Source organism: Dipodomys merriami, unplaced genomic scaffold (genome assembly GCF_024711535.1).
Source record: "Dipodomys merriami isolate MVZ:Mamm:240054 unplaced genomic scaffold, mDipMer1.0.p SCAF_26, whole genome shotgun sequence".
Classification (NCBI taxonomy): Eukaryota; Metazoa; Chordata; class Mammalia; order Rodentia; family Heteromyidae; genus Dipodomys; species Dipodomys merriami.
The window spans coordinates 3,097,294-3,112,585 of record NW_027204048.1 but is presented as its reverse complement, the minus strand read 5'-3'; the positions used below and the strand labels follow the sequence as shown (position 1 = coordinate 3,112,585).

The following is a 15,292-nucleotide window of genomic DNA, read 5'->3' as shown; positions in this document are numbered from 1 at the left end:
AGTAGAAGGGAGGACAAGGATAAAGGTGTACAGGAGAGAACAATGGTATGCAAGAAGCAGGAGCACTTATTTTGTTTTAAGCTCTATGGTGGCTAACTGCAACCTAACCAAATAAACTTCTAATGTTTTCTGCCTATATGAGGCAGTGAAGTGTCATTTTCTTTCTTTTTTTTTGTCGGTTGTGGGCCTGAACTCTGGGCCTGGGCGCTGTCCCCCAACTCTTCAGCTGTAGACCAGCGCTCTACCACTTTGAGCCTCAGCCCCACTTCCAGCCTTTTCTGCTTATGAGGTGCTGAGGAATCGAACCAAGGGCCTCATGCTTGCAAGGCAAGCACTCTGCCACTGAGCCACCTTCCCAGTGCCTGAAGTGTCATCTTCTTACATTATTTCATCTGTAAGAACTATAGTCTGGTGTCTGGGTCTTATTTCTTTGGTTGGCCCACAAAACAGTGAACATTTTTGAGGATTCCATCAGAATCTGGAATATCTGCTGCCTTCTTATCAATATAATACCTCTTACACTCAATATAATTAATCTAGATAACTCCTCAAAGTGTTGCCATATAGGTAATGATATACATATCCTACAATCCAGCAATTTCACTTAGAAGTGTAGGCCTTATAAATTTCCCTTATAAATTCATGTAACAGCATAAAAGAATATTTATCACAGAACTGTAATAGTTAAAATGGGAAGTAATCTAAGTGTTCCCCTATATTTGTACCATGGAATACAATATCAATATTAGTAAATGATAGGGAAAATCAGAGGTATATGTATTAATATAATTTCAAAAACGTTCAGCCAGAAGTACAAGTTTTAAATCACTTTATATCATTTTATCAGGTTTTAAAGCATGCAAAAATAATATATTTAATTGTAAAGGCATGAATAAAAATATAATAGGATAATAATCATCTTTTTTTTTTTTCTGGTCTGGTTGTGGGGCCTGAACTCTGGGCCTGAGCACTGTCCCTCAGCTCTTCAGCTCAAGGCTAGTGCCCTACCACTTAAGCCACAGCGCCACTTCCGGCTTTTTTCTTTTTGCTTATGTGGTGCTGAGGAATCGAACCCAGGGTCTCAGGCATGCAAGGCAAGTGCTCTACCACTGAGCCAACTTCCCAGCCCCAATAATCATCTTTAAGAGAGAGAAACAGTGCGAGAAAGAGGGGGAATTGGGGCTGGGAAGGTAGCTCAGTGGTAGAGTGCTTGCCTTGCATGCCTGAGGCCCTGGGTTCGATTTCTCAGCACCACATAAGCAAAAAGAAAAAAGCCGGAAGTGGCGCTGTTGCTCAAGTGGTAGAGCGCTAGCCTTGAGCTGAAGAGCTGAGAGACAGCGCCCAGGCCCAGAGTTCAGGCCCCACAACCGGACCAAAAAAAAAAAAAAAAGAGAGAGGGGGAATTGGGAAAGGAAATATGCAGATGGCTCAGTTTTCATTGTATTATTTTACACCCTAAGAGAACTTCCAAACTCTAGTTTTATGTATTGGGCATCAGAGCCCAGAGCCTTGTACATGCTAAGCAAATGCTCTACTAGTAGCTATTTCCTCAGGCCCTAAGAGATTCTCTTTAAACCTTCACAATGAAGCATCTCCTTCCCCTAAATAGGATCAGAATGCAGATATCCAGATTTCAGCAAAATAGCTGGTAAAAACTCTATATAGTAACTTCATAAATAAAATGGAAAAATGTACTCCAGAAATGAAAAAGTTAGGTTCAAAGCTGGTTGGATACTAATACCAAGTATAAAAATATTTATCTGGGGGCTGGGAAGGTGGCTCAGTGGTAGAGTGCTTGCCTTGCATGCATGAGGCCCTGGGTTCAATTCCTCAGCACCACATAAGCAAAAAGAAAAAAAAAAGCCGGAAGTGGTGCTGTGGCTCAAGTGGTAGAGCGCTAACCTTGAGCTGAAGAGCTGAGGGACAGCGCCCAGGCCCAGAGTTCAGGCCCCATGACCGGACCCCCCCCAAAAAAAAAAAAATTATCTGGCTGGGTGCTGGTGGCTCACACCTGTAATCCAAGAAACTCTTATCTCTAGTAAACCACCAGAAAACCTGAAGTGGCACTGTAGCTCAAGTGGTAGAGCACTAGTCTTGAGCTGAAGAGCTGAGAGACAGCGCTCAGGCCCAGAGTTCAAGCCCCATGACCAACAACAACAACAAAGATTTTCTGAAAGGAAGTGTTGGGCAGCATGCCATTGTTTTTCATACATGTACTTTGCACTTTGTCTAATGCTTCTATCAACATGGGAGACATAAGTCATCTTGACAATACTCTGAAGACTAGCATATACAATGGATGACAGGTTCATTCAAAAGTTCTCCTATTTGGTGGCTGGTGGCTCATACCTGTAATCCTAGCTACTCAGGAAGTTGAGATCTGAGGATTGCAATCCAAAGCCAGCCCTGGCAGGAAAGTCTGTGAGACTCTTACCAGAAAACGAGAATGGAGCTGTGGCTCAAAGTGGTAGAGTTCTAGCCTTGAGCAAAAGAGCTCAGGAACAGCACCCAAGCTCCAAGTTCAAGACCCACAACTGAAAAAAAAGGGCTGGGAATGTGGTTTAGTGGTAGAGTGCTTGCCTAGCATTCATGAGGCCACATAAAAAAAATAATAAAAACTTTAAAAAAGTTCTCCAATGATAAACCAAAGTGAATTAAGGAATATTTAATAGAGATGTATATATAAGCTGGGCACTGGTGGCTCACACCTGTAATCCTAGCTACTCAGGAGGCTGAGATCATGGTTTGAAGCCAGCCATGGCAGGAAAGGCTGTGAGATCTTATCTCCAATTGCCCACCAGAAAACGAAAAGTGGAGCTGTGGCTCAAGTGGTAGAGCGCTAGCCTTGAGCAAAAAAAAAAAAAAAAAAAAAAAAAGCTCAGACAGAGCCTAGGCCCTGAGTTCAAGCCCCATGACCCACAGGGAAAAAATAAGATGTATGTAATCCTTCACTGAGATGTATAAAAATAAATACAATCTAAAGAAGACCTGGTTTAGTAATTCAAGTGATTGAAAAAAGACCTGTTCCTGGAAGCAGGAACTGTGGCTCAAAGGATAGAGCACTAGTCTTGAGCATAAAATCTCAGTCGCAGCATCCAGATCCTGAGTTCCAGTTCCAGGACTGGCATCCCCTCCTCCCCCCAGAAAAAAGTACAAAAAATGCTTCTAAGAACATACACGGTCATGAGAGGCAGAAGCAGGAAGAGATCCCAGTTCTGGGTGAGTTTGGGTCAGAATAAGACCATGTCTCAAAAGAAACTCCGCAGTTAGGAATCAGTGCTCAGTGACAGAGCACTTTCTAGCATGTAGGGCCCTAGGCTTTGAGCCCCAGAATTAAAAAACAAAAACAAAAACATTAGATGCTTTAGATATGTCATTCAAAGGTTGAATTTGACAATAAATGAAATAATTGTCCCTGTAATCCACCCAACAGAGTATTTTCAATGTAATTTGTATTGTTTAATGAATTTAAAAAACTTACATGATATTCACAAATTCCTTCTTCTCCAGTAGTTATTTATCTTAAAAGGGGAAATGTCGGAGATTTGGGAGTGGAGATCAGAGATAGAGCATGTGAAAGGCTCTGGATTTACTAGAAGCAGAGGTGGGGAGGAAGAGAAGGGGAAGGAATGGAAGAAGGGAAGGGAAGGATGAAGGAAAGAGTCAGAGAGGGGAAAAGGGAAGGGAGCAGCTGATAATATGTGTTTTTGGTGGTACTGGAGTTTGGACTCCACGCATCACTATTGTTAAGCAGGCACTCCACTACTTGAGCCACTCCACGAGCCTCTTGCTTTCACTTTATCACTAGGCTAGCCTGGTCTATGATCCTGTTTGTTGCCAGGATGATAGACATGCTCCACTGTGCCCAGCCACTCTGCTTGGGATGACAGGTGCGCACTACTATGCTCAACCACCAGTTGACATGGAATCTCTTAGGACAACCAGGGCTGTCCTCTATTCTCTGTCTCCATGTAGCTAGGGTTACAGGATTGAGCCACCAGATGTGGCATATAATATTTTTACATAATATTTTTAATCACAAAAATGCAACGCGGACTGTAAGATTTTTTTCAAGCTCCCAGATTAAGCCACAAATTGTTATAGGAAAGACAGAGAGCCTTTACTAGAAAAATTTAATTCATCTTCTGTAAGGAGATTCCTTACAGATTCCTTAGGATTCCTTTTGCTCTCTAACATGGTATGGAACTTCCTTGAGAAGAGTATTAAAATGAAAGAATCTTGCCAAAAGCCTCTCTTTTTCACTATTTAATTTTGTGATATATAACATATGGTACATACAAAATACATCATATATATATACATATATATATATATACACACATATACATAAAACATTAGCAGAGGTTGAGGGGGTGGGTCAAGGGGGTATAATATCTGTCTAGCATGCATGCAGGCCTAAGGTCATACCCAGTACAGCCAAAAAGAAAATGACCAGCACTCTAGAAGATCCCCTCCCTGCATTTCTTCCTATCTTAATCCTCTCCCGTTCCCTAGAGATAAATAATACAAGGGCTTTTATGATAATCATGTGTTTGACTTCATATGTTTTATTATCTGTAATAGTTAATTTGCCCTGCTTTAAATTTCAAATGTCTAAACCATACTGTTTATATCTTTTCCTTCTTTCATTTAGTTTGGTGTGTGAAATCCATTTATATTGCTCTGCAGAGATAAGATTTATTAATCGACTTTATATGGATTCCTCTCCCCCCACCCCAGTTTATAACTATTACAATGGTTCTATAAATATCCTTATACATAGAAACATTTTTATGTGATGCATATATGTACACATTATATATATATATGTATATGTACATATGCATATACACTTATGGATGGAATTGCTGGGTTCTTGGAGTCCATGAATCTTCCAGTTAGCAAGATAGTGCCAAAATTTGTTCCAAAATGGTCCTAACAATTTGCACTCCCATCAGTTCTGTAGGAAAGTCTTAATTGACACAAAATTCCATCAGCCCTTGATATTATCAGACACAGATTTTTGTTATTTTGGTAGAGGTTTAAATGGATTCTCATTGAAATAAATTTTAATTTAAATCAAATTAGTTACATTTTCATAAACTTTCATAGCTATTAGGCATTCTCTATAGAAAGAGACTAGTAAACTTTGTCCCTATTTCTTTAATTGTGATAAAATCTTTGTGACATAAAAATTATTATCTTACCATTTAATACATAGTTCAGGGCATTAAGCGGATGCATATTGCTCTGAGCATCCATCTCTGAAACTTTTTTCATTTGGAAATTCTATCCCCATTAAACGATAATTCACCTCTTCTCATCTCCCTTTGTCCCTGGAAACCACCATTCTACTTTCTCTATGATTTTTACTTACTCAAGTACCTCATATGAGCAGGAGTATACAATATTTGTCTTTTTGTAACAGGCCTATGTCACTTACCATAATATCTTATGGCATCAGCCTGTTGCAGCCTATGTCATAATTTCCTGCCTTATGAAAGCTGAATGACATTCCAGAGCATGTAATGCCACATTTTTATTTATGTGTTCATCAGGAGCCACTTGAGTTGTTTTCACATTTTCGTTACTGTGAATAATGCTGCTGTATTATATCTAGATGTATAGAGAACTATTGAAATCCAATAATCAAACAAACTGGTTATATAATAGTGTGTTAATATATCTTTTGAGACCCTGAAGTGGAACGTGTAGCTCATGTAGTTAATTCTAGTTTTAGTTTTTTCAGAAACTGGCATATTGTTGCTTATGAGCTGAATCATTTTACATCTGTACCAATAGCTTGAGAGTTCTTCTTTACATTCTCACTAACACCTGATTTGCTTTTCTCTAATTATTAGTGATAGAAATATTGGCTATTTGTATGTTTGAAAAAACAGCTTTTCTTGGCGGGGGGGTCCGGTTGTGGGGCTGAACTCTGGGCCTGGGCACTGTCCCTCAGGTCTTCAATTCAAGGCTAGAGCTCTACCACTTGAGCCACAGCGCCACTTCTGGCTTTTTCTGCTTATGTGGTGCTGAGGAATTGAACCCAGGGCCTCATGCATGCAAGGCAAGCGCTCTACCACTGAGCCACCTTCCCAGCCCCTGTTTTAATAGTTCACTATACATTTAGATATCAATGCCATATCAGATATATGCTTTGAAAAATCTTTATTCCCATTTTCTGGACTGGCTTTTCATTTTATTGACAGTGTCTTTGGATGCACAGAATTTTAAAACTTACAAATTCAAATTTGTGTATTTCTTACTTTTTGTGACTGTCTTTGGTGTCATGTCCAAAATAAAAATTATTGCCACATCCAATGTCATGAAGCTTTTGCTCTGTGTTACATTTAGTTCAGGGATCTATACTGAGTTAATTTTTGAACCTGAGATTAGATAAGTGTCCAAGTTTTTTGCATTTTGGAAGGAGTATTTTTTTCCCCATTGACTGATCTCAGAACTCTTGTTGGCAATCTTACAGGCCCAAGGGACAGGGACAGCAGGCCAAAAACAGATGCAAGAGACATCGTTTCAGAACATTTTCCCTCTTTTGCCTCCCTAGACCCTTCTAGTTTCAATAACTTTCCTGTGACCCTGGGGAGAATGTTTGCAGGAGGGACCTGATTAAGAGTTAACAGCCCATCAGAATGTTGTGGGACCCCCACCAATAAAGTGTCCCCTTCCAAAATACCTAATTACAATAGAGACAACCAATCAAAAGTGCAGCCCAGTGTATAAGAAACCCTAGACTCAATGACAAAGTCACAGACAGAGGCACACAGAATGGAGCCACCTGAAGACGAGAGGATGGACAGACAGAGCAGTGGCAACAACTGCCTTCAAGCTAGATACTTCTCTTCTAAATAGAATTCTTCACATTAATTCTCCGCTCGCCTAGGCACTGATAGCTCACACCTGTATTCCGAGCTATTCAGAGGCTGAGATCTGAGAATCATGGTTCAAAGCCAGCCCAGGCAAGAAAGTTTGTGATACTGTTACAGCCAGTTAACCATCAAAAAGCCAGAAATAGAACACTGGCCTTGAGACAAAAGCTCAGGGACAGCACCCAGATCCTGAGTTCAAGCCCCAGGACCAGCACTTCCCCCTGCTCCTGACACACAGAAGAACCCAAGGATACTCAGCAGCAGAGGCTCAACAACATTGGCAGTGCATGCTACAGGGCTGCAACCCTAGTGGTCTCTGCTGGCCACAGAAGCAGAAGGGCTATGTGGGCTCTGCCCACCACAAGCAACAACAGGAAATTCTGTATCATCATGACCACATATTCAAAGGTAAATCTCTGGGATCATTATTCTTTTATTCACTGGACTCTGCATCTGCCTGTATGAAAATAATGCCCTTTTATTACTGTAATTTTGGGTTCTTTTTGAGATCAGGAAATGTGACTCGTACTGTTTTGTTTGATTTTTAGGATTTGTGCAGCTATTCCGATCTCTTGACATTTCATATGAATTATAGAGTGGATTTTTTTATTTCCATTAGATTCATCATTAGAATTGATAGAGATTTTTGATAGGAATTTTAATAGGGATTCATGAATACGAGGTATACATATTACTTAAACTTCGCTTTTTATTTACTTAAATGTCCCTATTTTTCCAGACATGTTTGATTGTTTGTTGTTGGTGGTGGTGGTGTTGTTTTTATCGGTCATGGGGCTTGAATTCTGGGCCTGGGTGCTGTCCCTCAGCTCTTCAGCTCAAGTCTAATGCTTTACCACTTGAGCCACAGAGCCACTTCCCACTTTTTCTGTTTATAGGATACTGAGGAATTGAACCCAGGGCTTCATGCATGCTAGGCAAGCATTCTACCATGAAGTCACATTCCTAGCCTCTGGAACATTTTCTTTAAACAGTTTTAAATCTTTCTCCCCTTTGTATTTTAGGAATGTGATACTTCAGGACGGCTCATTTTATTCACAAAGCCTCATTTGAAGTCAGTTTTAGCTCAGATGAAATGCCTTTAAAATAGGCTTTCACACATAGTAATTTGCTTCGTCATTATAATGAATGATAACAATCCGTGAGGTTTTTCCTCATCCAAAGGAAAGCTATCTGAAGTTGATGGCACTTGTAGACAGTTAGCAATTCTTGTAAATAACTTATTTTCTAAACTTTGCTATGGGATCTCCATTATTTGATAATGGCAATTTTAATCATTTAATACCCACATGAATATAAATGTGCATTGTATAGTTTTAAGGGTTCTTTAACAATGAATTGAAGGAATAAAGCAGAGGGAGAAGAAAAAAGGGAAAGGGGAAACGAGAAGGAGGAGGAGGAGGAGGAAGAAATGGACATTAATGGATAGCTCAAAAGAGTGCTTGCCTGGCATGTATGAAGCCCTGAGTTTCCCTAGTACCACACAAAAATTTTTAAAGATAATGATTTTTCGTAAGCACCCTTGTAGTATTTTTTTTCTTTTAAATAAGCTAGCGTGTTGTGGGGCTGACAATTTCATTCCTTAGCTCAGTTATTAGACCCTTCTTTGGTGCCCAGCTGCCTTGAATAGAGGACTATCAACCAAGTAGCTCCTCTCTGGCAGCTGGCAGTATTGCCCCTCTCATGCCAACCTGGCTGTTTCAAACACTTCACAGATGGCTTCAGGAAGCTACACTACAACCTCAGCTGCTTACTGTGGAAATAAAACTCTTGGTTCTATAAGTCACCATTCTAGCCACACTATTTCAAATAGCTGGTACTGGCTCTCTGTCATCATAAGTTTTGGTGAATTCTAGCAGCCATTTTTCATCCAGGTCAAGGGTGAGCATGTCCCCCTGGTGATATTTATAATTAATAGAGCCAGCCAGCTAAGCTGGTGACAACCAAGTAGCAGCAGTAGCTGCAGCAGCAGTAAGAAAGTGATTGAAGAGCTCCACAGAGCAGCCAGCAGCAGAACGGATAGAAGAACAAGTGGTGCAGACACCAAGGAGATAGAAGTTTAGGGAAGGCAAGAGAGCACGGAGAGCCACACCTAAAGAAAGAAGACTGTGAAGAGCCAGAGATGAGAAACTGCAGGCGAAGGGCTAAGCTAACTCCATTCTAAAAGCAAGCCATCATCTCCTGTAAAACTGACCTCAAGTTAAACTTAAGGGACAAAACAGTTATTGGAAAAACCAGTTCTTAGAAGGTTTTCAGAAAACCCGCAATCGAAACTGCAATTATACCCATTATACCCTAGCAACCCCAGTTAGATAAGGGTTGAGAAACACAACCCCAGTTACTAGAAAATGGACAGGATGGTCAGCTGGTAGAAGCAGCTGCAGGGTCAGGGTGACCTGAAACTTGTCTGCGAAATGCTAATTATGTAGAAGCCTGCGAACCTTAAACCCCCTCCTATTTGCTGGAAACCCTATAAGAACCCTGCTGAGCATGTGGTCGGGGCTCACAACTCTGCCCTGCTGCGTCTGTGATGAGAGTCAAGGCTCGAGCTTGCAAATAAATGACTGCTTTGCTGTTTGCATTAGTTGTGGTCTCTGGAGGTTGCTCGGGGGTCTCGAGTTCAAGTCTAACAACTGGGGCTTCATCCGGGATCCCCCCATAAGCCCACCCAGACACCAGATCACGGAGTCATGAAAAACCCAGCTGGTAAGTTGAGGCATTGCTGTTCTGTATTTTTGGTCACCTGCAGGTTCTGTATCTGTAATTCTGGTTTCCCGCGGGGTCTGTATTCTGGTTGGCAAAGAGTCTTGGCGGACTGGTTACAAGGCTGCCAACGCGGTCTGTGGGAGACGTCCCCAGTCCCCGTCTGGTAAATTGCTGTTTAGTGCAGCTGGCACTTTCTGGTTGGCAATTTACATCACGCAGCGTGTGTCTTTGTCCTAAGTTGTGTCTTTGTGTTGAGTGTTCTTTTTGTCATTTGGGGTTTATCTTAACCATAGGCTTTGGCCCAAGGGGGTCTGAATATGGGGGAAAATCTGCTAGTCTGAGGGGATGGCCGCTAGGAATTTATTTCCCTTGCCCCAAGATGACTGGGACTTCTCTTCCGCCTTGGAAGGCCCCTGGTTCAACAAATGTTGGTGAGATGTCACCCCATTCACTGAGACTTGATTGTTCTCTGATCTATGTTTCATGAGGTAGGAAGTTCTGGGTGAGAGTGGCAGGCTCACCCAGCAAACTCCGGATTCAGCTTGCTGAGTGAGAACTGCACAGAGTTCTGGTAGGGCTAAACTGGGGGCCCATTAGTCCCCAACTCAGCCTTTGGTTGTTGTCTTGTCTAGTTCTGTTTTAGAATTGGTACCAGTTTTAAATGTGGATCCTTGGTTTTTGTGTTTATTTGTTTTTTGTTATTTATTTGAACATTTATTTGAAAAGTTCCAGCCTCCGGCTGGGCTTGGTCACAGACATGCTATGCCCCCCCTCCCCCCAGTGAGGCGTGGAAGGTTGCTGGACTAGTTTGGTTCTCTTCAAGCCTCAGGCTGCATTTTCTCCTTGTGGAGGCTGCTGGCGGGAAGGGTGTAGGAGGCTGTGTGCTTGGTTTGGACTTTTCAGCTAGTCCTGACAGTGTAACAATTTGTAAAGTGCTCTTGTCTAAAATTGGATAAAAAATCAGGCCAGTTTAGTTTCAGGTGACAAGCCCCCCCCCCCCCCACGTCTTCCTCCAACAGAAGGGATTCAAAAGACCAATTGGTGAAATGCCTTGCTAAGCAAGCAAGCCCTGGGAAAATGAAGCTCAACAAAGGTACTTTGTTAAAAAAAAAAAAAAGAAAGAAAGAAAGAAAGAAAGAAAAGAAAAGAAAGAAAAAGAAAAGAAAATCTTGTCTTAAATTTTTGTTTGAAAACTTTAGAAAATGTACGTATAGCTGATTTTAATTTTTGCGCGCTTTAAGAGCTGTGTGAGTGTGTTTTGTATGTGTTTGTGAACATGTTCAAGATAAAAATTGTCAGCATGCTGTAACAATTGGGTGAGTTCAAGTTTAAAATTCAAAAGGTTATAAGGTTTGGACATTACCAAAAAATTTAAAGAATCTTCACATTGTTTTAAAAGGCTTTTAAAGGATTCTTTATCTTGAAAATTAGAAAATCTGGTATTTTAAAATCCAATTTTAAAATGCATAAGGCTGTTTACACTGTAATCAAGTTATCTGGCTTAACAAAAATGCATTGGCTGTTTGGGATTTAGTTCTCTAGGCTAAAATTGGGGATAAATATTAGAAACTTAAGTGTAAAGGTTAATTTAACAGTGTCAAAGACGTTACCTGTTCTGTCTGTCTAAAACTGTGTATTTTATTCAAGAACCAAGAGTAAAGAAAGGGGAAAAATACTTAGAAGCCAACAGAAGACCTATCTTTAGGGGTGAGGGGTGAGCAGGCAGAAGTACAGTTCAGCTGGTTGTGCATGGTGGGACAGGCCCAGGGCGGGAGGGGGTGTTGATGCAAGCTGGCACAAACGCAGTTCATCTAACCCTAAAAAATCAGATTGGGTGTATGTCCATTCCATAGGAGGGGCTGAGTGGCCCATCTTTGTTCTGCCCCTTTTCCCTGAAGATAGACACTGGAAACAAGATGGTAAAAATCAGTGATGTGATGATCTGATTGATATTGCTAAAACTGCCCCTTGGATGCCTTAAAATTAAAATTAAGAAGGCCTTAAAAAGAGGGTTAAAAAGTTATTTGTATAATGTGACTTGCTTTCAATGATGTTCTACAATTAGAATAAGTTTTTAAAAGTCATAAAGTTGTTAACTCTAGCTTCCTGGTACAGTGATGGTGATTGTAATTCTTTTTTTTTTTTGGGGGGGGGGTCTGGTCATGGGGCCTGAACTCTGGGCCTGGGTGCTGTCCCTCAGCTCTTCAGCTCAAGGCTCTACCACTTGAGCCACAGCGCCACTTCCGGCTTTTTTCTTTTTGTTTATGTGGTGCTGGGGAATCAAACCCAGGGTCTCATGCATGCAAGGCAAGCACTCTACCACTGAGCCACCTTCCCTGTTGATTGTAATTCTTGCATTAAGGAAAAATTGTCATTTGAGTTTAAAAGTTTTTAATGTGTATCTGTTTTAAAACAAGCAGCCAAGAGGCAATGAGTGACACTTGGCCTCAAGATTTTAAGGGATCTTTTCAAAAACACAAATGAAAACTAAGGAATAAAATATTAAAAGAGATTAGTAAGAGGCTTAAAAAATTTGGAATGGATTTTTGGATATAAGGTTTAAAAGTAAAATTGTTCTTAACATTTGCCTCAAAGTGCACAAAGGAAAGATAGGATTATCAAAATAATTGCTATTCCAGTTTGCTTTCATAGGCTTTAAAAAAAAAACAGTTTCCGGGCTGGGAAGGTGGCTCAGTGGTAGAACGCTTGCCTTGCATGCATGAGGCCCTGGGTTCAATTCCTCAGCACCACATAAGCAAAAAGAAAAAAGCCGGAAGTGGTGCTGTGGCTCAAGTGGTAGAGCGCTAGCCTTGAGCTGAAGAGCTGAGGGACAGCACCCAGGCCCAGAGTTCAGGCCCCACGACCGGACCCCCCCCAAAAAAACAAACAAACAAACAAACAAAAAAAACAGTTTCCGACAAGCCCAGAGCAAAGCACAGAGGATTCTTACAAGTTTGTCAGATGTCACTTTGGCTCTTAATAAGTTTCAGGTAAGAACATGCTTAAAAGCTACTTCTATGTTGACCACCTTGTTGCTTTTAATTGGAGTAAAGTGGCCTTTTATAAGACTCATTGATCTGCAAACTGGTTCAAAGCCAGCCCGGGCAGAAAAAAGGTCCCTGTGAGACTGTCACCTCTAATCAACCAGCAGAGTGCTGAAAGAGCAAGCAGAGTTGCTTTGGGACTCACAGTGGCAGAGTGCTAGCCTTGAACTGTAGAGCTGAGGGACAGTGCTCAGGCCCCGAGTTCAAGTCTAGCAACCAACTAAGGGAAATGCCAATGAAGCATTTTTCCCAGTGTGGAGAAGACACTCCTGGGACAAAAGTAATGGTTGAGCATCCAGAGGCAGTAAGCCACTGCTTGGTTGGCAGAAATGTCAGATCCTAGAGTCATTTGCGCGTGGCCCTTCAAAAATTTATCAGAGCCAGGAGGTCATGGGAAGATAGTTTGTAAGCATGCCTAATGTCCATGACTGTCTACCTTATAAGGGACAGGAACTTGCCAGTCCTCTGTGATAGTAGTAAAAAGCTAAAGGTATAAAATGTGGGGGATAGTTTAAATCTCAACCCCTATATGTGCCAAAAAACTCTAATTGGCAGTAACTTTTGAGCTGACACCAGCTACATGAAATTAATCTGCTCAGGAAAAAGTTTGTAAACCTGAGAGTATGTTTCTATTGATTTCTGTCTCAAGGCCTACATAGGTAACTTAGGCATTGTTAGGATCACCTAAACCATCCAGAAAGATGCTTTTGCAAACCAGAAGGCTAAATAAGCTACACTGCTGTAGCCAGAGAAAAGGTCTGTGCATTTGTCAAAAGTTAAAATATTGTTCTTAATGACATCTAACCCTGGTAACCTCTTTGTAAAATAGGCTGAGATTATAGGTTCCTGGCTAGGTAGGATCAGCACCCCTGAGTCAGCCTGAAGAAGTTACAGAAGATGAATCTTCTCCCATCATCCCCTTTTAAGAACAAGGGACCAGAGTCACTTAAAAAAAATGTGGCAAAATAGATAGAAGGAAAAGGCATGGGAAATAGTAGTACAGGCCGGAGCCCTCTATATCTGCCTAGAAAATCCTAGCCTTATTAAAAGAACTATCTAGTTTAAAAAGTTGTCATCTTGGTAAATTGTCCTGTGCTATTGTCTAAATAGTTTTAAAAAACAATGGGGCCACAGCCTGCCAAGCCTATGTATTACTTGTATCCTTAACCCGTCTGTGTAGGAATTTGCAGCCCAGCATGAGGTGTGACTGTCCCTTGGAGCCACTGAGAGACGCTGCTGCTGCTGCTGCTGCTGCTGCTGCTGCTGCTGCTGCTGCTGCTGCTGCTGTTGCTGCTGCTGCTGCTGCTGCTGCTGCACATCCTAATGGGTAAAATTTGAAGACAGCCTGACAGTCACCTGGAAGAAATCTACATCATCACCCAGACCACCTTCACCATGGTAAAAGTAGACTGAACTCCTGCCTGATTCCATCACCTGAGACTGCTTCCCGGTTGAAAGCTGCTAAAACTAAGATCTTGTGGGACATTCTTTTGGTGATATCCAGAAACCCTCTCTCCTCCCACAGTGGATATTGGGGGCAAGGATATCACTGGCCTGCCTGAGGCACTTCAGGTCACAGCCTAGTTTGGCTCTGGTATGGTAATAACCTGCTTCCTCCCCGGTGCGGGTTAAAGATAAAGGAGAGTTTTGTTTTATTTTTTTAAATCAATGCAGGTAGTAAAGGAGACAAGCCCTACTCTTAGCCTTAAAATCTAGCAAGCTTCTGCATCCCAGTGGTGCCTTAAGGCTGTTCTGAGATAACTTGGTTCCACAAGCCAAAGGAAAAATGGGCAGTTTTGGACTCTAGCCACAAAGAAGCTCAAAGAACTGTAAAGAAGAGGAGGGTAGTAAAGAACGCCTTAGGAAAGGAATTGAGGGAAAATTGTCTTAAAATGTTTGTAAAGAAGACAAACCTCAGAAAGTTTATGTAGCAAATGGTATATCTTAAAATTGGAGCTTATGAGTACAGCTGGTATAAAATTAAGTTAGCTGTGACATATGGAGTTGGGACTGGTGGAAGAAAATATAAGGGCCTTTGGTACTGTTAATTTTGTTACAATCGGCCCTGATATCCTCAACAGACTGGTGTCCTTTGGAAAAGAGAGGATCAGCACAGTCCATCTATTAGTTCTGAGATCCCAATACCAAACTGTAAATATAGAAGACTGTGCCAATTAGGGGACCATGATTGGTCCCTAATGCTCTAGAAGAGGAGGGAATGAAGGACTAAGCTAACTCCATTCTAAAAACAAGCCCTCATCTCCTGTAAAACTGACCTCAAGTTAAACTTAAGGGACAAAACAGTTATTGGAAAAACCAGTTCTTGGAAGGTTCTCGGAAAGCCCGCAATCGAAACTGCAATTATACCCTAGCAACCCCAGTTAGATAAGGGTTGAGAAACACAACCCCAGTTACTAGAAAATGGACAAGATGGTCAGCTGGTAGAAGCAGCTGCAGGGTCAGGGTGACCCAAAACTTGTCCTCGAAATGCTGACCAATTATGTAGAAGCCTGCGAACCTTAAACCCCCTCCTATTTGCTGGAAACCCTATAAGAACCCTGCTGAGCATGTGGTCGGGGCTCACAACTCTGACCTGCTGCGTTGGTGATGATTGTGAGTCCAGGCTCGAGCTTACAA

At 41.6% G+C, this 15,292-nt stretch overlaps 1 protein-coding gene across 1 annotated transcript in view; it reads left to right on the top strand.

Annotated features, from left to right (window-relative positions):
- LOC138836876 (POLG alternative reading frame-like) overlaps positions 1 to 15,292 on the top strand; it is a 27,734-nt gene extending 12,442 nt beyond the window's left edge. Inside the window, exon 2 of the mRNA XM_070035515.1 lies at positions 13,836 to 15,292. Within this exon, the coding sequence (XP_069891616.1) occupies positions 13,836 to 13,986 (151 nt within the window). The 3' untranslated portion in view covers positions 13,987 to 15,292. The remainder of the gene's footprint in view (positions 1 to 13,835) is intronic.